General features: G+C 44.7%; 1 protein-coding gene across 1 annotated transcript in view; it reads right to left on the bottom strand.

Annotated features, from left to right (window-relative positions):
- Positions 1-24,165, bottom strand: part of LOC109892889 (exocyst complex component 3) — a 41,336-nt gene that overhangs the window by 12,066 nt on the left and 5,105 nt on the right. Inside the window, exons 2-11 of the mRNA XM_020485756.2 lie at positions 18,135-18,634; positions 17,167-17,384; positions 13,941-14,664; positions 13,407-13,521; positions 13,140-13,250; positions 12,840-12,940; positions 12,620-12,730; positions 12,145-12,280; positions 11,833-11,955; positions 11,518-11,673 (exon numbers count right to left, since the gene is read on the bottom strand). Coding sequence (XP_020341345.1) covers positions 11,518-11,673; positions 11,833-11,955; positions 12,145-12,280; positions 12,620-12,730; positions 12,840-12,940; positions 13,140-13,250; positions 13,407-13,521; positions 13,941-14,664; positions 17,167-17,384; positions 18,135-18,607 — 2,268 coding nt within the window. The 5' untranslated portion in view covers positions 18,608-18,634. The remainder of the gene's footprint in view (positions 1-11,517; positions 11,674-11,832; positions 11,956-12,144; positions 12,281-12,619; positions 12,731-12,839; positions 12,941-13,139; positions 13,251-13,406; positions 13,522-13,940; positions 14,665-17,166; positions 17,385-18,134; positions 18,635-24,165) is intronic.

Genomic DNA, 24,165 nt, shown 5'->3' on the forward strand with positions numbered 1-24,165 from the left:
AAGCTTGCAAGCAGGAATCAAGAGGATAGAGTTATGGTCAGATTTGCCAAATGAAGGCAGAGGGAGAGCTCGGTAGGCATCTCTGTGTGTGGAGTAAAGGTGGTCCAGAATGTTTTCCCTGTGGTTGTACATTTAACAAGCAGATAGAAACTAGGTAAAACCGATTTAAGTTTCCCTGCATTAATGTCCCCGGCCAATAGGAGCGCCACCTCTGGATGAACATTTTCCTGATTGCTTATTGCGGAATACAGCTCATTAAGTGCGGTTTTAGTGCCAGCCTCGGTCTGTGGTGGTATGTAGACAGCTATGAAAAATACAGATGAAAACTCTCTTGGTAGGTAGTGTGGTCTGCAGCTTATCATGAGCTACTCTACCTCAGGCAGGCAAAACCTTGAGACTTCCTTAGATATCGTGCACCAGCTATTGTTTACAAATATGCATGGGCCCCCGCCCCGTGTCTTACCAGAGGCTGCTGTTCTGTCCTGCCAATGAAGTGTATAATCCGTCAGCTGTATGTTCTTAATGTCGTCATTCAGCCACGACTCGGTGAAACATAAGATATTACAGCTTTTAATGTCCTGTTGGTAGGATATACGTGCTTTCAGTTCATCCCATTTATTTCCAGCGATTGAAGGTTAGCTAGCAAATCAAATCAAATGTATTTGTCACATACACATGGTTAGCAGATGTTAATGCGAGTGTAGCGAAATGCTTGTGCTTCTAGTTCTGACAATGCAGTAATAACCAACGAGTAATCTAACCTAACAATTCCCCAACTGCTACCTTATACACACAAGTGTAAAGGGATAAAGAATACAGTATGTACATAAAGATATGAAAGATATGAATGAGTGATGGTACAGAACGGCATAGGCAAGATGCAGTAGACGGTATTGAGTACAGTATATACATATGAGATGAGTAATGTAGGGTATGCAAACAGAGTGGCACAGTTTAAGGTGGCTAGTGATACATGTATTACATAAAGAAGCAGTAGATGATATGGAGTACAGTACATACATATGAGATGAGTAATGTAGGTTATGTAAACATTATATTAAGTGCCATTGTTTAAAGTGGCTAGTGATACAATTTTTCCATCAATTTCCATTATTAAAGTGGCTGGAGTTGAGTCAGTATGTTGGCAGCAGCCACTCAATGTTAGTGGTGGCTGTTTAACATTCTGATGGCCTTGAGATAGAAGCTGTTTTTCAGTCTGTTGGTCCCTGCTTTGATGCATCTGTACTGACCTCGTCTTCTGGATGATAGCGGGGTGAACAGGCAGTGGCTCGGGTGGTTATTGTCTTTGATGATCTGTATGGCCTTCCTGTGACATCGGGTGGTGAAGGTGTCCTGGAGGGCAGGGAGTTTGCCCCCGGTGATGCGTTGTGCAGACCTCACTACCCACTGGAGAGCCTTACGGTTGTGGGCGGAGCAGTTGCCGTACCAGGCGGTGATACAGCCGACAGGATGCTCTTGATTGTGCATCTGTAGAAGTTTGTGAGTGCTTTTGGTGACAAGCCGAATTTCTTCAGCCTCCTGAGGTTGAAGAGGCGCTGCTGCGCCTTCTTCACAATGCTGTCTGTGTGGGTGGACCAATTCAGTTTGTCCGTGATGTATACGCAGAGGAACTTAACTTACTACCCTCTCCACTACTGTCCCGTCGATGTGGATAGGGGGGTGCTCCCTCTGCTGTTTCCTGAAGTCCACAATCTTCTCCTTTGTTTTGTTGACGTTGAGTGTGAGGTTATTTCCCTGACACCACACTCTGAGGGCCCTCACCTCCTCCCTGTAGGCCGTCTCGTCGTTGTTGGTAATCAAGCCTACCACTGTAGTGTCGTCCGCAAACTTGATGATTGAGTTGGAGGCGTGCATGGCCACGCAGTCGTGGGTGAACAGGGAGTACAGGAGAGGGTCTCAGAACGCAACCTAGTGGGGCCCCAGTGTTGAGGATCAGCAGGGTGGCGATGTTGTTACCTACCCTCACCACCTGGGGGCGGCCCGTCAGGAAGTCCAGTACCCAGTTGCATAGGGCGGGGTCGAGACCCAGGGTCTCAAGCTTGATGACGAGTTTGGAGGGTCCTATGGTGTTAAATGTTGAGCTGTAGTCAATAAACACATTCTCACATAGGTATTCCTCTTGTCCAGATGAGTTAGGGCAGTGTGCAGTGTGGTTACGATTGTGTCATCTGTGGACCTATTGGGGCAGTAAGCAAATTGGAGTGGGTCTAGAGTGTCAGGTAGGGTGGATGTGATATGGTCCTTGACTAGTCTCTCAAAGCACTTCATGATGACGGAAGTGAGTGCTACGAGTGCTACGGGGCGGTAGTCGTTTAACTCAGGGAACATTAACAATGGTGGCCTTCTTGAAGCATGTGGGAACAGCAGACTGGGATAAGGATTGATTGAATATGTCCGTAAACACACCAGCCAGCTGGTCTGCGCATGCTCTGAGGACGCGGCTGGGGATGCCGTCTGGGCCTCCAGCCTTGCGAGGGTTAACACGTTTAAATGTTTTACTCACGTCGGCTGCAGTGAAGGAGAGTCCGCAGATTTTGGTAGCGGGCCGTGTCAGTGGCACTGTATTGTCCTCAAAGCGAGCAAAAAAGTTATTTAGTCTGTCTGGGAGCAAGACATCCTGGTCCGCGACAGGGCTGGTTTTCTTTTTGTAATTTGTGATTGACTGTAGACCCTGCCACATAACTCTTGTGTCTGAGCCGTTGAATTGTGACTCTACTTTGTCTCTATACGGACACTTAGCTTGTTTGATTGCCTTGCGGAGGGAATGGCTACACTGTTTGTATTCGGTCATGTTTCTGGTCACCTTGCCCTGGTTAAAAGCAGTGGTTCGCGCTTTCAGTTTCGAGCGAATGCTGCCATCAATCCACGGTTTCTGGTTTGGGAATGTTTTAATCGTTGCTGTGGGTATAACATTGTCGATGCACTTTCTAATGAACTCGCTCACCGAATCAGCGTATTCGTCAATGTTGTTGTTGGACGCAATGCGGAACATATCCCAATCCATGTGATCGAAGCAGTCTTGAAGCGTGGAATCAGATTAGTCAGACCAGCGTTGAACAGACCTGAGCGCGGGAGCTTCTTGTTTTAGCCTCTGTCTGTAGGCTGGAAGCAACAAAATGGAGTCGTGGTCAAATTTTCCGAAAGGAGGGCCTTATATGCATCGCGGAAGTTAGAATAACAATGATCCAGGGTTTTACCAGCCCTGGTTGCGCAATCGATATGCTGATAGAATTTAGGGAGTCTTGTTTTCAGATTAGCCTTGTTAAAATCCCCAGCTACAATGAATGCAGCCTCAGGATATGTGGTTTCCAGTTTCCAGTTTCATTCAGGGCCATCGATGTGTCTGCTTGGGGGGGGAATATATATGGCTGTGATTATAATCGAAGAGAATTCCCTTGGTAGATAATGCGGTCGACATTTGATTGTGAGGAATTCTAAGTCAGGTGAACAGAAGGACTTGAGTTCCTGTATGTTGTTATGATCACACCACATCTCGTTAATCATAAGGCATACCCCCCCCCACACTTAACAGAAAGATGCGTGTTTCTGTCGGCGCGATGCGTGAAGAAACCTGCTGGCTGCACCGACTCCGGTAGAGTCTCTCGAGTGAGCCATGTTTCCGTGAAGCAAAGAACGTTACAGTCTCTGATGTCTCTCTGGAATGCTACCCTTGCTTGGATTTCAGGGAGTGGTGTGCGATGTGCCCGTCTCCGGGGCCTGACCAGAAGACTGCTTCGTTTGCCCCTTTTACAGCGTCGTTGTTTTGGGTCGCTGGATGGGATCCGATCCATTGTCCTGGGTGGAAGGCAGAACACAGGATCCGCTTCGGGAAAGTCATATTCCTGGTCATAATGATGGTGAGTTGACGTTGACGTTATATTCAGTAGTTCCTCCCGACTGTATGTAATGAAACCTAAGATTACCTGGGGTACCAATGTAAGAAATAACACGTAAAAAAACGAAATACTGCATAGTTTCCTAGGACCGCGAAGCGAGGCGGCCATCTCTGTCGGAGCCGGAAGTAGCAGAATGGAAGGCAAGGACAGATTAGCCACTCGTCGCCTGATCCTCACAAGGCATCCTCAAATCTTCCCGCACACATAACTGCACCACATATCACACTTTCACAAAATGCTTGAAGACATGGCTAAAGGTCAATCAGATTTGTGAACATGGTCCCTAGCTGTGTGTTGCCGCTCTCCATGTTGTCTGTTGTCTGTAGCTTGTGAGGTGTGGAAACACTTTGTTGCTTTTATGAATTTTGACTTGCTGCTTTTTGTTCTATGCTGCTCTGTCTGTATGCTACGTCTTGCTTGTCCTATGTTGCTCTGTCTGTATGCTATGTCTTGCTTGTCCTATGTTGCTATGTCTTGCTTGTTCTATGTTGCTATTGTCTATATTGTAATTGTTTTTAATAACCTGCCCAGGGACTGCGGTTGAAAATTAGCAGGCACTTTTACTGAAACGTTGATTAATGTGCACTGTCCCTGTAAAACATTTTTTTTTAACTCAAACTCAAACCTATGTTTCCTCTTCCAGCGAATCACGGGGATCTGGGCCTGGTCGGGTGTCTGTAGTATATCCCTCGCGTCCGACTCATTGAAGAAGAACTCCTCGTCCAATTTGAAGTGAGTAATCCCAGTTCTGATATCCAGAAGCTCTTTCGGGCGTTAGAAACGGTAGCAGCAACATTATGTACAAAACTAGTATAGCATGGTTGTTTAAGAACCGATAAGACAGCAGCCCTCCCCTGCGGCGCCATCTTGATCCACAGAGTGATAACGCAGGCATGCGGGACCAAGGACTTGACTTTGACTGGAATACAAGTAATACATAAAAGATGATAAGGCTGCACTGAGACACACGGGCTTCTGCCTCAGCTCATTCAGTGTGTGTGTGTGTGTGTGTGTGTGTGTGTGTGTGTGTGTGTGTGTGTGTGTGTGTGTGTGTGTGTAGTTTGTGTGTGTGTGTGTGTGTAGTTTGTTTGTGTAGTTTGTGTGTGTGTGTAGTTTGTGTGTGTAGTTTGTGTGTGTGTGCTGAAACACAGATTTGTGTTTGATTATGGCCATGTGTCTTGTTTATGTCACACTACTTGAATGAGAGAAATAGATCATGCTCTACTGACTTCCTGGTTTAAGTCAAGTTGTAACAGATCTGTTCAGTAGACACTTTTTTATAACCACTGAAGGAAGACTTTGCTCTTGCTTGTCAAGCTATGGCTCTGATTTCTTGTACATTCAAGCCTTTTAAATACCCTTCAGTTAACAAACCATCTCTAGCTCTTTATTGAAGCACAACTTCAACTAATATTGGATCATTAATTAGACAAATAAATCAGAGGAACACTGCTGTTCTGTATCTAAGGCCGTCTACCGATGGGAAACGCACATCACTATCCGGAGTCGGTCAGTGTAGTGATTGTCTCACTGAACTGTAGCGAAGCTTTCATCCAACTGATATTCACAAGCATCATAACAATTGACTTAAATGGAAAAAAAGTCTGGAGCTTCTCGCACCCTTTGTAAATATGCTCTAAAGTGGCAAGAATATCAAAATAACTGTCAGGGACTGTATGGGGAAAATGGTTATATTGTTAAAGGTTCTTTGTTGAAAGGGTTCTCCCTGGAACCAATAAATGTGTCTCCTACAGGGACAGCCAAAGAACCCTTTATAAATCCTCTTTTTTTGTAAGCTATATGTTTTTCAGACATACTTTCTCAGAAAGAAAGACAACAGGGTACAGTGTGCTAACACAGCTTAAGTTCTCCATCCACTAAAAATATCCTCGTCCCTTTTAGACAGTGATTAAAAATGTATTCAACCCCCAGTTTCCACAGATGTCTCGTACTGCTTCTCAAGCGAAAGGCAATCTAGGCTACCTAGAAACACATCAAAGTCGTCCAGCTGACAGGAACAGGAAGTTCCTCAAAACACAGAGACTTCCTGTTGTCAGCCCGAGGTGACAGACATTTGTTTCAACTGGCTCATGGAGAGGGGCAAATGCCATGCTGGCAGAACCAGTTCCTCACAATCTCCCACCCCCTGGCTAACACTAACGTAGGCCTGCACTAATTCATCTCCATCTCGCTGACAGCGGCCATTCTTCAGCCTTCTAACCCGTATCAACACTGTCTGAGTTACGCCTGACCTGGCAACCCCCAGGGTCACGGGACCATTCGTAACAGACAGGCCTCTGCATTCCAAAGCCGAAGTTCTTTTGTTTCGTCTTTTAAAAAACGTTTTTATTTTATTTTTTAAAATCTGCTTCAAAGTGATTTTTCAGAACAAGGTCAATGAAGAGTATAGGGAAGTCAGTTTCTCAGTGGAAAGACTGACAGGGTCTGCCCTATGTTCCCTCAGCCTTATCTTTTCTGAGCCTATGTTCCTTCAGCCCTATCTTTTCTGAGCCCTATGTTCCCTAAGCATGTCAGCCCTATGTTCTCTCAGCACCTCAGCATTCACTTAACCAATTTCAAACAAAATTGGCACGTGTATCGTATTTTATTAGAGGTCTGTTATAAATGCACGCTTAGAGTTCACCAAATAATTGTTGCGAGTGTTAAGCTTAATCATCTTATTTCATTCAGATAGTTGTTCCCTTTCAGTCGGTCACTTGGTATAATATACTACTGCAAGTCAACGACCAATCCTATTCACCTGAAGAAAAATGAAAATGAAACGGGCCAATGGATGCTGGGGCTCGAGATTCAGCTCCGACTTAGGTGTCTGTTAGTGGGGGGAGCGTACTTTGAGTTTTTTTCTGTTTGCTGAAAGCTAAGCACTTTCTGCTCTGCTTGTGTAGCTAATGCTTCCTTGCTTGGGTAAGAGGACCAGTGGTGAGAGAGCAGCAGCAGTTAGTGTTAGAGTAAGGAGTGAGAGTGAGGCTCATTCCGGTTTCTCTGGCAGTGTTCAGAGTCTGGATTCCAGGAATGATATACTCTCCCTGGTTGGCTCTGGACGGTTTTCAGAGTGTGAATCGGATGGCATCTGTACAGGGAGCCTAAAGCCCCGGTTTTGGATTCGGTGGGGGAGTGTGAACCATTGGTGGTTAATGCACCTTTGATGGAGCTCTGTCATAGGCTGGCAGATCACCTGGGGTGGATTGGCCATCTTCTCAACCACAGCGGAGTTCCTCCAGGTTTGGGTGAAGTTATTTACCTCCTGTCCATGCAGCGCTTACCCATGTTTAAAGATTTCGCTGATGACCTGGGATTCCCCTCATTCAACCAGGCTGGTGCTACCAGGTTATGGTGAGCTCAATAATGTAGAGGGTACGGAGGAGGCGGGGTTCATTTACACACTGCCGATGGATGGAAAGCTGACAGGTTACTTAGCTCCAGAGGCTAACAAGGGGGCTTATTCTAGCATTGTGATTCCAAATACACAGTGCCGGTTCTCGGAGGATCAGTTGGACAAAATGTATCAGGCTGAGGGTGTGGCGGCCCTTTCGTTGAATGTGGTCCAGTGCTGCAGATGTATCATATCGATTTGCTGCAGAAGCTAAATAAGACCGTGGAGACGGGGAAGCCGGTTTCAGAGCTTCACGACGAAATCCGTGCTATGGTTGATTTTGTGCTGCATCTGTCCTGCTGTACTATCCTGGCTGTGGGGGAAATAATGGGGGCAATGGTGGTGGCTTTGCGGGGCCCTCCTCCCCAAGAATATTGCTTTGTGAACAGTGCCTTTAAGTGGCTCGGTCGATGGGGCCAAGTTACTGGTTGCCGAAGTCCCTGAACCCGGTGTGGGCCGGGTATAAGAGCAGAGGTAATACGAAAGCACATTGTTTCTACCCAAGGATCCTTGGTAAGGGGTATCAAGACTGTGTTATTGTCCAGGTGTGGGCATAGCAAAAAACGAGTTCCTTCCCCACATTCAGACGCACGGTTGTCAAGAGTGGTGGATATGAAAACAAGCACGATAAAAAAACTAATTATCCCAGTCCTCAGGGCGGCACTTGACCTTTTCAAGAGATAAGGTATGGAAGACTGGCAGCATTCTCCAGTCCAGTGGGGGGCATGCAGTTTCACCATGGGTGATGAGGACAGTGACAGGGGCTCTGCAGTTTGCCTCTGTTGTGCCTCTGGGACTTCTATTGATGCTTTTGTTTAAGTGCTGGGTGACTGCTACGTGTCTGGACGTATCTCCATATCAGTATGCCAGCAGCATACCACCCTGCATACCATTGCTGGCTTGCTTCTGAAGCTAAGCAGGGTTGGTCTTGGTCAGTCCCTGGATGGGAGACCAGATGCTGGAAGAAGTGGTTTTGCAGGGCCAGTAGGAGGCACTCATTCCTTTGGTCTAAAATATCCCAATACCCCAGGGCAGTGATTGGGGACACTGCCCTGTGTAGGATGGGACGTTAAATGGGTGTCCTGACTCTCTGAGGTCATTAAACATCCCATGGCACTTATTGTAAGAGTAGGGGTGTTAACCCCAGTGTCCTGGCTAAATTCCCAATCTGTCTCTCAAACCATCACGGTCACCTAATAATCCCCAGTTTACAATTGGCTCATTCATCCCCCTCCTCTCCCCTGTAACTATTCCCCATGTTGTTGCTGTAAATGAGAATGTGTTCTCAGTCAACTTACCTGGTCAAATAATGGATAAATAAAAATGTTGCCACTGCCATCAGCTGCTCATGGTATCCCAGTCATGCCTAAGGGTGTTAATTCCTTGGAGGGACCCGCAACTATTGTTGCAGGGGGTTCTCATGGACTGGGTACTGTCCCGCAGGGTGATCACGACATATTACTGGGATGGGGAGCTCTGTGTGTGGGCTACTCAGGAAGAGGGATTTGGTAAACAGAGCAAAGGGCACTCTTATCAATTACCTAGAGCTACTGACTGTTTTCTATGGCTGAGCCGCTTCCTTCCGATGTTGGAGGGCCAGTATGTGTTGGTAAGGTCTGACAACAGGACGGTGGTGGCATACATCAACAGGCAGGAGGGGATGTGGTCTCTCTCATAAACCTGTCCCATTATCTGCTCGTATGGAGCAGTACACATTTCATGTCGCTTAGGGTGAAGTATCTTCCCGGATCTCTCAACGTAGGTTTGGACCTGCTTTCCAGGGGGTGGTCCTATCTCTACGGAGTGGAGACTGCACCCCTCGATGGTTGCCCAGAATGGGACCGGTGTGCAGGGCTGGAGTAGATCTTATGCATCGCGAGAGAACACGTATTCTAGTCTGTTCTTGTCAATGATGGATCTGGATGTTCCATTGGGAACTGATTCTTTGGAGTGTCAGTGGCCTTGGATCCTGCTCTATGTGATGGTTGGGGATCTCTACCTGCTATCAGTACACCCTTCCGGGCTTTCGAGCAGTTCCCTTTTTCACCTCTTCTGTTTGCTTCCAATGAACAACCGAGGTTGTATGCCCTGTGTCTGGTGCACGCTTTACGCACATGCTGTATATGGATAGGACCAAGGATATCTGTGTTTGTGACCAGATTTTTGTATTTTTTGCTAATCCAGCTCGGGGTAGGGCACTTTCTCCCTTGGCATATGACAACAAAGGACAAGGATTGCCTAGCGGTGTGCGTGCATTGTTCAGGGGCATGACAAGGTTTTATCGCTTGGATGTAACTGCTGCCGGTGTGGCTCACAGTGTTCTTATGGCTGGGACCAGGAGTGGGTGTTAGGCAGCGTGCAGGTTGCGCATTTTTCCAGGTTACAGCAAGTTTCCAGTGGGATGGAGCCTCGGGCTGCCGTGGTTCATCAACTCTGGTCGATGCTATACCAAGTCACAACAGGTGGTCTGATATTTTGGACTTTCGATTCCTTGTACTAGTTCTGACATTTCAAGATCGCAAGGTAAATATTGTTTTTGGAACCATGGGGTCTATGGACTTTGGCTGCAGTGGCAGCATGTCAGTGCGCATAGCCAAGTTGCAGCAGGTTCTGGTTCCCTATATGGGGCTCTGACAGTTCAGGCCTCATGAGGCTCTGACAGTTCAGACTTCTCAGGTAAGTATTAGGGAAAAAGGTGGCTCCTATACCCCCTTTTAGAGGTGGTGGAACTTTTCTGTGCTTGAGCTGCCCTGGGCATCCTAATTTGATACCTTCTGAGACGGCTTGAGTCGTTGCTGCTCTTAAACATTTCCACTTCACAATAACAGCACTTACAGTTGACCAGGGCAGCTCTAGCAGTGCAGAAATTTGATGAACTGACTTGATGGAAAGGTGGCATCCTATGACGATTCCACATTCAAAGTCGATGAGCTCTTCATTAACATTCTACCGTCATTGTTTGTCTATGGAGATTGCATGGCTGTGTGCAACAAACCTGCCAAGAGAGGGCCGCCCACCAAAACTCACGGACCAGGCAAGGAGGGCATTAATCAGAGAGGCAATAAAGAGACAAAATATAACCCTGAAGGAGCTGCAAAGCTCCGCAGTGGAGATTGGAGTATCTGTCCATAGGACCACTTTAAGCTGTACACTCCACAGAGCTGGGTACTCTGGTCAGATGAGACTAAAATTGAGCTTTTTTGGCCATCAAGGAAAACGCTATGTCTGGAGAAACCCCAAAACCTTTTGTCTCATCATCCCGAGAACACCATCCCCACAGTGAAGCATGGTGGAGGCAGCATCATGCTGTGGGGATGTTTTTCATTGTCAGGGACTGGGAGACTGGTCAGAATTGAAGGAATGATGGATGGTGCCAAATACAGGGACATTTTTGAGGGAAACCTGTTTCAGTCTTCCAGAGATTTGAGACTGGGATGGAGGTTCCCATTCCAGCAGGACAATGACCCTAAGAATACTGCAAAAGCAACACTCAAGTGGTTTAAGGGGAACATTTAAATGTCTTGGAATGGCCTAGTCAAAGCCCAGACCTCAATCCAATTGAGAATCTGTGGTATGACTTAAAGATTGCTGTACACCAGCGGAACCCATCCAACATGAAGGAGCTGGAGCAGTTTTGCCTTGAAGAATGGGCAAAAATCCCAGTGGCTAGCTGTGCCAAGATTATAGAGACATACCCCAAGAGACAAAGTGGTAGGCATGTTGTGTAAATCAAATGATAAAATCCCCCCAAAAATCTATTTTAATTCCAGGTTGTAAAGCAATAATATAGGAAAAATGCCAAGGGGGTGAATACTTTCGCAAGCCACTGTATAGTGTATGTTATACCAAGTGACTCACTGAATGGGAACATAAAGTTATGAATATAACTATTGTTCGCTGAAGGAGGGAACAAAGTATAACATATTATCGCCCTGTGCCGTCAGGGGATTTGGGCTCGATGAAGAGAGGCACCAAATTGAGGAAATGAATGCGAGCCCTGGTATTATAGCCAGAAAGGCAGGGCTTCCAAGGGCGGACTTGGCATCCATTGGCCCGTTGGGTAGGAGTTCAGTTTTCAGGTGAATAGGATTGGTTGTTGACTCCCCATAGTATGTTGTACCTTGTTCCCTCCCTTTGGGAACAGTAGTTATATTAATAAATGTACATTTGTGGTCATTATGACCATAAATCAGAGGGATGACTGACCAGGTCTTTGAAGAGTCCTTTGAGCTGTTTGGCCTCGTCCTGAAGTCGGAACGCCATCCTCTTTCTCATCTTCGATGATGTGCAGATGACCCGTCCTCGCATGATCGCACGCACATACTCCACCAGGAGCCGCCTGTGTACCTCCCCCACCAGTATCTGTCAATCAAATAATCAACCAGTCAATCATTCAGTCAGTCAAATGCAATATAAGTGTTGATAAATAACAAATATTGGGATAGAAAGGGCAAATATTTATTATTTTATGTATTTCGCGCAACATGTTATCGTGTCAGGTATGTGGTCATTGGTGGATACCTGATAAGGTGGGCAGTCCATTCTTCTGAACTTCTTAAAGTGTTGCTTGATGCTTGCTTCGATGGCCTCAAATGCCTCAGTGTTGTTTAGCCACTTTCTCTTCACCAGCTTGTCACAGAACGGCTGGAATAGAAATACACAGCTTTCATTCACATGAAGTTGATGAACAGCTTCTCCTATATCAAAACATTTGTGCTAACGTTAGAGCATGTTTGTTTGTATTTGATCAGTCATGAATAAGTGTGGAATTGGTGAGTTGTGTATTGAGGAAGTTTTACTGCCCAAACAAAAGAAAAAAACACATTGCCTCACCCTGATGTGCTCAAATAGTTTTTCCGTCAGAACCTTCACTGATTGGTTAATGATTCTATTGAGGGAGGAGTTAGCTCTCTGTGTGGACTCCTCACTGCCCTGTGGGTCACACTGCCTGCAGCGCTGTACAAAGGACCTACACAAAAATTGGAATGGAAACACTGTTGTTCTCGGAATTATCATATTTCTGACATGGAAAAACCATTTGAACCATTTACAACCTTAATCATGTGGATAACCTAGTTTGATCATGTTGTTAACTTTAGCAAGATAGTTAACTTATTATTCGCAATGTTAGCAAGCTTATCTATCGGGCTGGATTATCTAGCTAACTCATTGGTCTATGCACTTGAATGCTCTCTTGTCGCATTTACGACTTCACCAACTTGAAAACATACGTTTTCGATGAGCATTTGAACGGAGCATCATTCAACACAGTTGCCACAAGAGATGACTTCTCTGTCTGGGTATATACCTTAGAGGAGGACAACAGTTGACCAGAGCGATGGTCCTGGAGATGTATCCATCACCCCGGTCCCCAAACTCAGCCTGGGTCTCATGGAACATCTCCACTTTCCTCTGGAAACTGGACACACAGTAAAATCGTGAAATGAAATCCATATATATTGATTTACATACAGGTTATTGATTGAATATACTCATTGTATATCTCTATAAGTACATCTTCTCCTCACCTGTACAGGAAGTCAGACAGCCCATTAAGACTGCAGCGGGCCACCCTGGCCCCCAGAAACGAGCTTACAGCTGTGGATCTGTCTAGGTCCACCGTCAGTCTCTGTTACAACCACACACATACACACTAATAAGGGTAGGAACTTCAAAATCCAACCAGCCAAAATAGGTAATTCCTGAATATTCATGAAAGATTTACAAATGTCTTAGAGTTCTTTGCCACAATGTCACCAGACTGCCATGGTAATAGTGGCCTACATATATACTGTACAGTAGTGTCTCCGAGTGACAGTGTGACAGACCTGGATGATAGAGCGGGCCAGATTGGATTGGTACTCCTCTATGTGCAGCATTTGGGCCCACCGCCTCTCCTCCTCGTCCAGAACCTGAGTGAGCTCTGTGGTCACCTTCTCCTGAGATAAACAACAGAACCACACAACCATAAAGTCCATTGTCTATCCATGCATGGGCAGTTCCACTACCATTAGATTAGTGCCAGAAACATTACCTCTGTCAGTGGACAAGTTTTCACCTGACAGTGTTCAGTATTAAAGGAAGTGTGATTTTACCCTGACTGTGTTCAGGCAGTCCTGTTCCAGTCGGTCCACTGTATCTTGGTGCAGTAGGGGTTCCAGTGGGGAGTAGTTAATGGGGGTTTTCATGCCAACGGTGCCCAGGACATCCCTTAAATAGACCAGCGGAAAAGGGAGGAAGTGCTACTGTCTGTCACTATTCATTCAAGTCTCACAGTTTGAATACCTGTAAAGATCTATATGTTCATATACACGTACATGAACTTACTAACTCTCATAAAATAAAAAGGTTTCTTTGTTTGTTCCCATAGGAGAACCCTTTGTTTGTGAAAAAGGTTATACAAATAACCTTTTAGAGGTGAAACGGTTTCAGGTAGAACCTTGAGTTAGTAAAAAGGGTTCCACTTGGAAACAAAAGCAGTTATTTTCAGAGGGTTTTCCTATGTGGACAATTGAATAACCTTTTATGGTTCTAGGTAGTACCTTGTTTTCTAAAAGTGTATATGTCTAACCTGTTGTACATGTCATAGATTTTCTTAATGTTGTTATGTTATGAGTTCTGACACTGACCTGTTGTAGATGTTATAGAACCAGTCCAGCAGGGAGTAGACATCAGTGATCTGCAGCTGGGAGCTGGTGATGATGTTCAGGCGTCGGGCCACTGCCCGGTGGTAGCTCTGCACGTACACCTGGAAGGCCTGGAACTCCTCCGGGTAGACCGACACAACGTTCCTCCGCGCCGCGTCCAGGTCGTCCACCATGCGGCCCCTCAGCCTCTCCAGGTACGAGGCTAGCTGCCCTGCTGGAGTTCTCACCTGCTGGGGCAGGCTCCAGTCAGACGCCTCCCCCACTGCCTGCCGCCATTTCAGCTTGAGCTGACGGGGCCGCTGGCTAGGATGGGGCTGGAGGCCCTCCCTCAGGGGCTGGGTCTCCTCTTTCTGTGCCTGGGCGATGTCGGCCTGCTCCTCCTGCTGGATGACCAGCACCACCAGCCCCAGGTTGGGCCCAGCCGTTGGCTGTCGGAGTGACTCCCTCACCACGTCCCACATCTCCTTCTGCAGGGCCTCGTACAGCAACTCCACATCCTTGGCCTTGCGACGGCTGGCGTCTCTTGACACATTGGGGCTGGAGGGGTCATCGAAGGACCCGAGAGGGTTCACTCCGGGAGGCGTGAATGAGGGTGTGGGGGGGTGGGGCAGGAGGGCCATCAGCTCGCACTCACGCTCCAGCTCCTGGATGTGTGTGTCTGCCAGGAGGAGGTCCCTCTGGTTGACCAGCTGTAGGATCTCCAGTACTGAGGGAAGGAGAGAGTTAGGAATCAATGTCATACTGTTTAGTCTATTGGTTTGTACAGAGTATTAATGTATGGGTAGGAACGGGTGGGGTAAGTGAAGAGAAAAAGTACATGTTTACATCAGGCTATATTCTGTGTGAAATATCAACATTGACATATTGAAGGGTGCTGATATGTGTGATATTGAGTATATAAATGATCCAAGTCCAGCAAATGTACATTATACCGGGGTGTTGGTAGACACAATGTAAGTAACTTAATTGATGTCCCTCTAACTTCCCTGAATGCCTCTACTGATCCTACAGCTATTGTATGCAGTAAGCATGTGCCTATGAACCAGATTTATACTGTTAGCACTGAGGTGGTGTGCCCTAGCAGGAAGTTCACTGGGTGCAGCTCACCCTGCACTAACCTAAATAACATGAGCATATCTACTTCTTCCAAGCTTCCCAGTAAAGCAACAAAAACAAGTAAGCATCCCAAAAGAAAAGTGCTCAATATAGACCACCTTAACATATGTAGCTTATAAAACAAGATTCATGAAATCAATAATTTGCTAGTAACAGATGACATTCATATTCTGACTATCTATGAAACTCACTTAGATAATACTTTTGATGATACAGTGGTAGCAATACAAGGTTATAACATTTACAGACAAGACAGAAATGTCAATGGTAGAGGTGTATCTGTGTGAAATGCTTGATAATGTATGTGATATCAAAAGAGAGGTATATTTTCTGGGTGATTTAAATATTGACTGGCTTTCACCAAGCTGCCCACTCATGAAAAACCTTCAAAACTGTAATCAGTCCCTGTAACCTGGTTCAGGTTATCAGTCAATCGACCAGGGTAGTTACAAACTGCACAGGAATGAAATCCTCAACATGTATTGATCACATCTTTACTAATGTTGCAGAAATTAGCTTGAAAGCAGTATCTAGATACATCGGATGGAGTGATCACAGTATAGTAGCCATATCTAGGAAAACCAAAGTTCCAAAGACTGGGCCTAATACAGTGTATAAGAGGTCATACAATAAGTGTTGTAGTTATCCCTATGTTGTTGATGTAAATCATATATGGTGGTCTGTGGTGTGTAATGAGGAGCAAACAGACGCTGCACTTGACACATTTACGAAATAGCTTATTCCAGTTACTAATAAGCATGCCCCCAAAGAAAATGACTGTAAAAATGGATATATCCCAGTGGATTGAGGAGGAATTTAAAATGGTATGGTTAAGAGGGATGAGGCTAAATTAATGGTAAATAAGTCTGGCTGCACAACCGATTGGCAAAAATATTGCAAATTGAGAAATCATGTGACCTAAAACTTAATAAAAAGAAGAAGAAACTACACTATGAAACAAAGACAACATAAAGAGCGATAGTAAAAAGCATTGGTGCACCTTAAATTACATTTTGGCTAAAAAGGCAAACTCAGCTCCATCATTCTTGAATCAGATGGCTCATTCATCACAAAACCGACTGACAATGCCAACTACTTGAATAGTTTTTTATTGGCAAGATTAGCAGACTTAGGCATGACATGCCAGCAACAAATGCTGACACTACACATCCAAATATAGCTGACCAAATTATGAAAGACAAGCATTATAATATTGAGTTCCGTAATATGAGTTTGGAAGAGGTGAAAAAATGATTGTTGTCTATCAACAATGACAAGCCTCCGGGGTCTGACAACTTGAATGGAAAATGACTGAGGATAATAGTGGACGATATTGCCACTCCTATTTGCCATATGGAACAGCAGGGACTGTGAAGCAACACAAACATAGGCACAGACACATGCATACACACACATGAAAACATACACACTATACATACATGTACACATGGATTTTGTATTGTAGATATGTCATGGAGTAGGGCCCTGAGGGAACACAGTGTGTTGTGAATTCTGTGAATGTATTGTAATGTTTTTAAAATTGTATAACTGCCTTAATTTTGCTGGACCCCAGGAAGTGTAATGGAGATCCAGAAAAAATACAATATAAATCTCTTGACCTGGCATTTTGGATTGTTGTGAACACGCAATGTACTACACTGTCCTTTGATTGTCCCTTGTCTGTTTTGGTCCCTATTGAGCTCTGCCGAACAGTAGCTCTGGATGAAGTTCTATCTAAAGGAATCTGCAGTGGGAGGAAGTCAGTCATTTCCGGCTTTCATAGTCTGGTGCTGATTGAACCTGATGACTCAGGGGGTCCGGGGACCGCACACAGCTCATCAGAAACCAGCATGGGATTGGAGGAGGAAATACTGCAGGACCTGACCAGGAAGTTCCTGACTCGTAAAGTAAACACTGAAACTTACAAACACTGACTGTAGGTCTAAGGTGCTCATGCCACAGACAGAAGTAACCTGCACTGACCCTTCCATGATTCAGATGTTTCGATTAGGTGATCTGTGATTGGTTGGCCCTGCAGGAAACATACCATATCTCCCCTCCTGATTGGTTTGTTTTGGAGCGCCATGTATACCTGAGAGAGGTTCCCTGGGTTTGACTAGTGGCTCCTCCTCCAGCTCCTCCTCAGCCTCCTGGGAGTTGTGGTCCGACAGGGACTCCCTCTTCAGCTTGCCAAGGCTGACCATCCTGAGGAAGGAGGGCCGGCGGCAGGACTCAGCCTCGCTGTCGGCGCTCAGGTTACCACAGGGCAGGCTCTCTCTGCGTGGCGTCTGCTTCCTCCGCCCTGCAAATCTAAACGCAGAAGAGAACCATTAGGAGAGGGTCGGAACTATATTATGCCACAGTGTGACTTTGAAAGGCAAGAATGGCTATGTGTGGATTTACAGAGTCTGAAATATTGTGTGGAAATAAAGGTACCATCTAAAATAGAAATGGAATGGGATACAGAATTATTACCAAATACTGTAGAGTTCAATGTTAACGTGTGACCACCACATCTAGACTAGGCTTCATATGCTATAAATAAGCAGGTATTTAAATGCTTGAGAGGTGATTGTGGCTTTCCCTGACTGGAGGTGTCAAAGTGAAAACTGTTTATAAATAGTACACAACACAGTATTAGCAAACAAAGCAGTTCTGTTCATAAACATAGTAACTCATGGAACATTTTTATATTACATAACCAAATAGGAAATGATTATGCTATATGCTGTGAGCATATCCGTCATTTTGTTACAGCTTGATAGGGGGTCTCAGTCCTACCAGGTAACAGGTAAATCAGTTTGGATAGGCAAGCAAATCAGTAATTAATGGACCACAAAGAAAGCTCTTTGGTCGAGACATTACGAATGAAAATAGTTACTGAGTCATATTATATATAGACATTACATGTATGTTAATCTGTGTCTCTGAGCCCGTATTTATAAAGCATCTCAGAGTGGGAATGCTGATCTAGGATCAGGTCCTCCCTGTCCATGCAATCTTCATTGTGATCTAAAAGGCGTAACTGATCCTAGATCAGCAACCCTCCCTCCCCGTTACCGGAGCAGGGTCATGATCTCCTCTGAGCTCCTGCGGAGGCCCTTCCTCTTCTCTTTCTCAGGCTGGGGTGAGTGGGGGTCTGTGGGGCATCGCTGGGACGGGAATGTCCCCCATACGCTGCACCCCGACATACGCAGCCCCTTCCCCAGCTTCCCCAGGGTCTTCAGGGGCGAAGAGCCGCACAGCCGCTCAAGGGTTCCCCTGTGGGGCCTCCCCCCTCCTCCTTTAGGGGCCTCAGGGCCATGCCTCTCCGCGTTCACCTCATTCTCCTCCTCTTCCCCATCATGTGACGACCTGCTCTGGAAGATCTTTCCCCCGCATACCCCCAAATTGGGGGGCTCACCCTCGTTCCTCTCCTCCTCAAGGTCCACCTCCTCGAAGGGGTTCAGGTCCAAGTTTAACCTGGGCAGGATGAGCTCACCATTCCCATGGTTACTCTTGATCCTCCCCGGGAGGTTCTTAAGGATTGGCATTAAAATGCTGTGCTCAAGAATCAAATACTGCAAAGACACAAGGCAAGTTAGTTAGAAGAGAGAAAAAGATCACAGATCATTTGAACAAGCTAGTTAGGCTACCAATACCAAGAGCTCAGCAGGAGTGTGCTGGAGAAGGCTGAACAGATAATGAAAGCTAAAACCAGAATGAATGGTAGAGTAATGTTGTACTCGAGGATCTACAGAATATTGTAATAGCATAGGAACTGTTGTAATTATACTATTCATTATGGACTTAACTCAGAGCTAAAATACCAACACAGATGATTAGCCAACAGCTCTTTTAAGTAATGACAGGACAACTTGCTATAGTAATGTACAGGTAAGTGCCAGAATAAAGGGAACACCAACATAGAGTGTCTTAATCGGTCATTGGACAGTGGTGTGCCACTGTGCCAAAGCACAGCCCCCAAAAATCCTGCCTGTTTGGCCCTGTCCGAGGGTATCATCGGATGGGGACACAGTGTCTCCTGACCCCTCCTGTCTCAGCCTCCAGTATTTATGCTGCAGTAGGTTATGTGTCGGGGGGCTAGGGTCAGTCTGTTATATCTGGAATACTTCTCCTGTCTTATCCGGTGTCCTGTGTGAATTAAGTATGCTCTCTCTAATTCTCTCTTTCTCTCTTTCTTTCTCTCTGAGGACCAGAGCCCTAGGACCATGCCTCAGGACTACCTATGACTCCTTGCTTACCCCAGTCCACCTGGCCGTGCTGCTGCTCCAGTTTCAACTGTTCTGCCTGCGGCTATGGAACCCTGACCTGTTCACCGGACGTGCTACCTGTCCCAAACCTGCTGTTTTCAACTCTCTAGAGACAGTAGGAGTGGTAGAAATACTCTTAATAATCGGCTATGAAAAGCCAACTGACATTTACTCCTGAGGTGCTGAATTGCTGCACCCTCGACAACTACTGTGATTATTATTATTTGACCATGCTGGTCAATTATGAACATTTGAACATCTTGGCCATGTTCTGTTAAAATCTCCACCCGGCCAGAAGAGGACTGGCCAACCCTCATAGCTTGGTTCCTCTCTAGGTTTCTTCCTAGGTTTTGGCCTTTCTAGGGAGTTTTTCCTAGCCGCCGTGCTTCTACACCTGCATTGCTTGCTGTTTGGGGTTTTAGGCTGGGTTTCTGTACAGCACTTTGAGATATCGGCTATATAAATACATTAGATTTGATTTGGACCACCACGAGTCAGAATAGCTTCAATGCACCTTGTCTGGAACTCTATTGGAGTGATGTGACACCAATCTTCCACAAGAAATGTTATAATTTGGTGTTTTGTTAATGTTGGTGGAAAGCGCTGTCTCAGGCATCGCTCCAGAATCTCCCACGAGCGTTCAATTGGGTTGAGATCTGGTGATAAGATGGCCACGGCGTAGTGTTTCCATTGTTTTCATGCTCAACAAACCATTCAGTGACCACTCATGCGGGTCATATACTTGACCCGAAGCATGATGGGATGTTAATTGCTTAATTCAATATACTTTGTTTCCATAAATTTCTCAAGTGTTTCCATTATTTTGGCAGTTACCTGTAGATAATCCATACAGTACATAATGACTTTCACCTGTACAGTACATGTACAACCACCTGTTTATCCCATGTACATTATGTAGGACCTAATGCTCTAAGATCTTCAATTGTTTTAGGTTCCTGTACGTCTTCAGAGAGAAGTGGTTCAAAGTTACATACAGGGCATTGGGAAAGTATTCAGACCCCTTGACTTTTTCCAGATCTTGTTACGTTACAGCTTTATTCTCATCAATGTACACACAATATCCCATAATGACAGAGCAAAAATAGGTTTTTAGAAATGTTTGCGAAAGTACTGAAAATAAAAAACAGATATCACATTTACATAAGTATTCAGACCATTACAACCTTGAGTCTTGGGTACAAGCATGGCTACAAGCATGGCACACCCGTATTTGGGGACTTTCCCCCATTCTTCTCTGCAGATCCTTTCAAGCTCTGTCAGATTAGATGGGGAGTGCACAGCTAGTTTCAGGTCTCTCCAGAGATGTTTGATCAGGTTCATGTCCAGGCTCTGGCTGGGCCACTCAAGGACATTCAGAGACTTGTCCCGAAGCCACTCCTGCATTGTCTTGGCTGTTTGCTTAGTGTCGTTGGCCTGTTCGAAGGTAAATCTTCGCCCCCAGTCTGAGGTCCTGATCGCTCTGGAGCAGGTTTTCATCAAGGATCTCTCTGTACTTTGCTCCATTCATATTTCCCTCAATGCTGACTAGTCTCCCAGTCCCTGCCTCTGAAAAACATCCCCACAGCATGATCTTGCCACCACCATGCTTCATCATAGGGATGGTGCCAGGTTTCTTCCAGATTTGATGCTTTGCATTGAGGCCAAAGAGTTCATCAGACCAGAGAATCTTGTTTCTCATGGTGCCTTTTGGCAAACTCCAAGCAGGCTGTCAAGTGCCTTTTACCGAGGACTGGCTTCCATCTGGCCACTCTACCATAATGGCCTGATTAGTCGAGTGCTGCATAGATGGTTGTCCTTCTGGAAGGTTCTCCCATCTCCACAGAGGAACTTTGGAGCTCTGTCAGTGTCACCTCCCTGACCAAGGCCCGTCTCCCCCGATTGCTCACTTTGGCTGGGCAGCCAGCTCTAAGAAGAGTCTTGGTGATTCCAAACTTCTTCCATTTCAGATTGTTGGAGGCCACTGTGGCCTTGTAGACCTTCAACATTGCACACATTCTTTGGTACCCTTCCCCAGATTTGTGCCTCGACACAATCTTGTCTCGGAGCTCTACGGACAATTCCTTCGACCTCAAGGCTCGGTTTTTGCTCTGACATGCACTGTCAACTATGGGACTTAATATAGGCAACTGTGCGCATTTCCAAATCACATCCAATCAATATAATTTACCATAGGTGAACTGCAATCAAGTTGTAGAAACATCTCAAAGGTGATCAATGGAAACAGGAAGCACCTCTGCTCAATTTAGAGTCTCATAGCAAAGGGTCTGGTTACTTACGTAAATAAGGTATTTTTCTTTTTATACATTAGCAAAAATGTCTAAAAAACTGTTTTTGCTTTGGCATTATTGATTATTGTGTGTAAATAGTTAAAAATGTATTTAATCCATTTTAGACTGTAAAGTAACAAAATGGGGAAAAATGGAAGGGGTCTGAATACTTTCCGAATGTACTGTATAATTCTCATAATCAGTGTTTACTGTTTGAACTCACCTGCCCTCCACCAACATTTATTTAATTTACATTTTTTGGGGTGGTTAAATTCCAGAAAGATTTAGGCTTCTATCAATGTAATTGTCTCCATCATTTCCAATCCCCCATATCTTTTCTTTGTAAATATATATAGTACCAGTCAAAAGTTTAGTGTCACCGACTCATTCCAGGGTTTCTTTATTTTTACTATTTTCTACATTGTAGAATAATAGTGAAGACATCAAAACTATGAAATAACACATATGGAATCATGTAGTAATCACAAAAGTGTTAAACAAATCAAAATATATTTTAGATTTTAGATTCTTCAAAGTAGCCACCTTTTGCCTTGATGACAGCTTACGTTCTATTTTATTTTGTATTTTTTTAACTTTATTTTTAGTAGATATCTTTTTTGTCAATTCTATTTTCTTAAAACTGTATTGTTGGTTAAGGGCTTGTACGTAAGCATTTCACGGTAAGGTCTACACCTTTTGTATTCGGCGCATTTGACAAATAAACTTTGATTTGATTTTAGTAGACTACTAGTGTAAAGCAGGACATTCAACCCCATTCAACCCCACAAGTGCCCATGTTGGCTCATTCCGGATCTCAGCTAAGCATTAGATCTGTTAAACAATAATGTCACCAACTATCATTTTAGGATATGCCCTTGAGAGAATTTTAATGGACTTTATGACTGTAAAATCCAGCCACCAAGAAGTTGAACAGGTACCAGGCCAACACCAGTCTTAACGTCAACATGGAAGAGGCAACTCCGGGATGCTGGCCTTCTAGGCAGAGTCGCAAAGAAAAAGTCATATCTCAGACTGGCCAATAAAAATAAAAGATTAAGATGGGAAAAAGAACACATACACTGGACAGCAGAACTCTGTCTAGAAGGCCAGCATCCCAAGGAGCCTCTTCACTGTTGACGTTGACACTGGTGTTTTGCGGGTCTATTTAATGAAGCTGCCAGTTGAGGACTTGTGAGGCATCTGTTTCTCAAACTAGACACTCTAATGTACTTGTCTTCTTGCGCAGATGTGCACCGGGGCCTCCCACTCATCTTTCTATTCTGGTTAGAGACAGTTTGCGCTGTTCTGTGAAGGGAGTAGTACACAGCATTGCACGAGATCTCCAGTTTCTTGGCAATTTCTTGCATGGAATAGCCTTCATTTCTCAGAACAAGAATAGACCTTTCAGAAGAAACGTCTTTGTTTCTGGCCATTTTGAGCCTGTAATCGAACCCACAAATGCTGATGCTCCAGATACTCAACTAGTCTAAAGAAGGCCAGTTTTATTGCTTCTTTAATCAGACCAACAGTTTTCAGCTGTGCTAACATAATTGCAAAAGGGTTTTCTAATGATCAATTAGCCTTTTAAAATGATAAACTTGGATTAGCTAACACAACGTGCCATTGGAACACAAGGATGGTGGTTGCTGATAATGGGCCTCAGTACGCCTATGTAGATATTCCATTAAAAATCTGCCATTTCCACCTACAATAGTCATTTACAACATTAACAATGTCTACACTGTATTTTTGATACATTTTATGTTATTTTAATGGACAAAAAAATTGCTTTTCTTTCAAAAACAAGGACATTTCTAAGTGACCCCAAACTTTTGAATGGTAGTGTATATACACACGGGCAAGAAAAAGTTTGCGAACCCTTTAGAATTACATGGATTTCTGCATAAATTGGTCATAACATTTGATCTGATCTTCATCTGAGTCACAACAATAGACAAACACAGTCTGCTTAAACTAATAACACACAAACAATTATAATTGTTCATGTCTTTATTGAACACACCGTGTAAACATTCACAGTGCAGGTTATTTGAAAAAAAAAAATCACCTTTATTTAGACAGGTAAGCTAGTTGAGAACAAGTTCTTATTTACAACTGTGACCTGGCCAAGATAAAGCAAAGCAGTGCGACAAACAACAACACAGAGTTACACATGGAATAAACAAGCATACAGTCAATAACACAATAGAAAAAAAAGAAAGTCTATATACAGTGTGTGTAAATGGCATGAGGAGGTAAGGCAATAAATAGGCCATAGTAGCAAAGTAATTACAATTTAGCAGATTAACACTGGTTCACCAACTACTTCGCAGACAGAGTTCCGTGTGTAAAATCAGAGGGCCTGTTGTCCGGTCCTCTGGCAAAAAACTTTTAATTTGTATTTTTATGTACAGCTGCAGCGATCAGTTAGCTGCTCAGATAGCTGAAGTTTATAGTGAGGTGATAGTGATAGTGAGGGAAATGTAAGTCTCCAGCTTCAGTGATTTTTGCAATTCGTTCCAGTCACTGGCAGCAGGGAACTGGTAGGAA

This window comes from Oncorhynchus kisutch, linkage group LG6 (genome assembly GCF_002021735.2).
Source record: "Oncorhynchus kisutch isolate 150728-3 linkage group LG6, Okis_V2, whole genome shotgun sequence".
NCBI classification, from domain to species: Eukaryota; Metazoa; Chordata; class Actinopteri; order Salmoniformes; family Salmonidae; genus Oncorhynchus; species Oncorhynchus kisutch.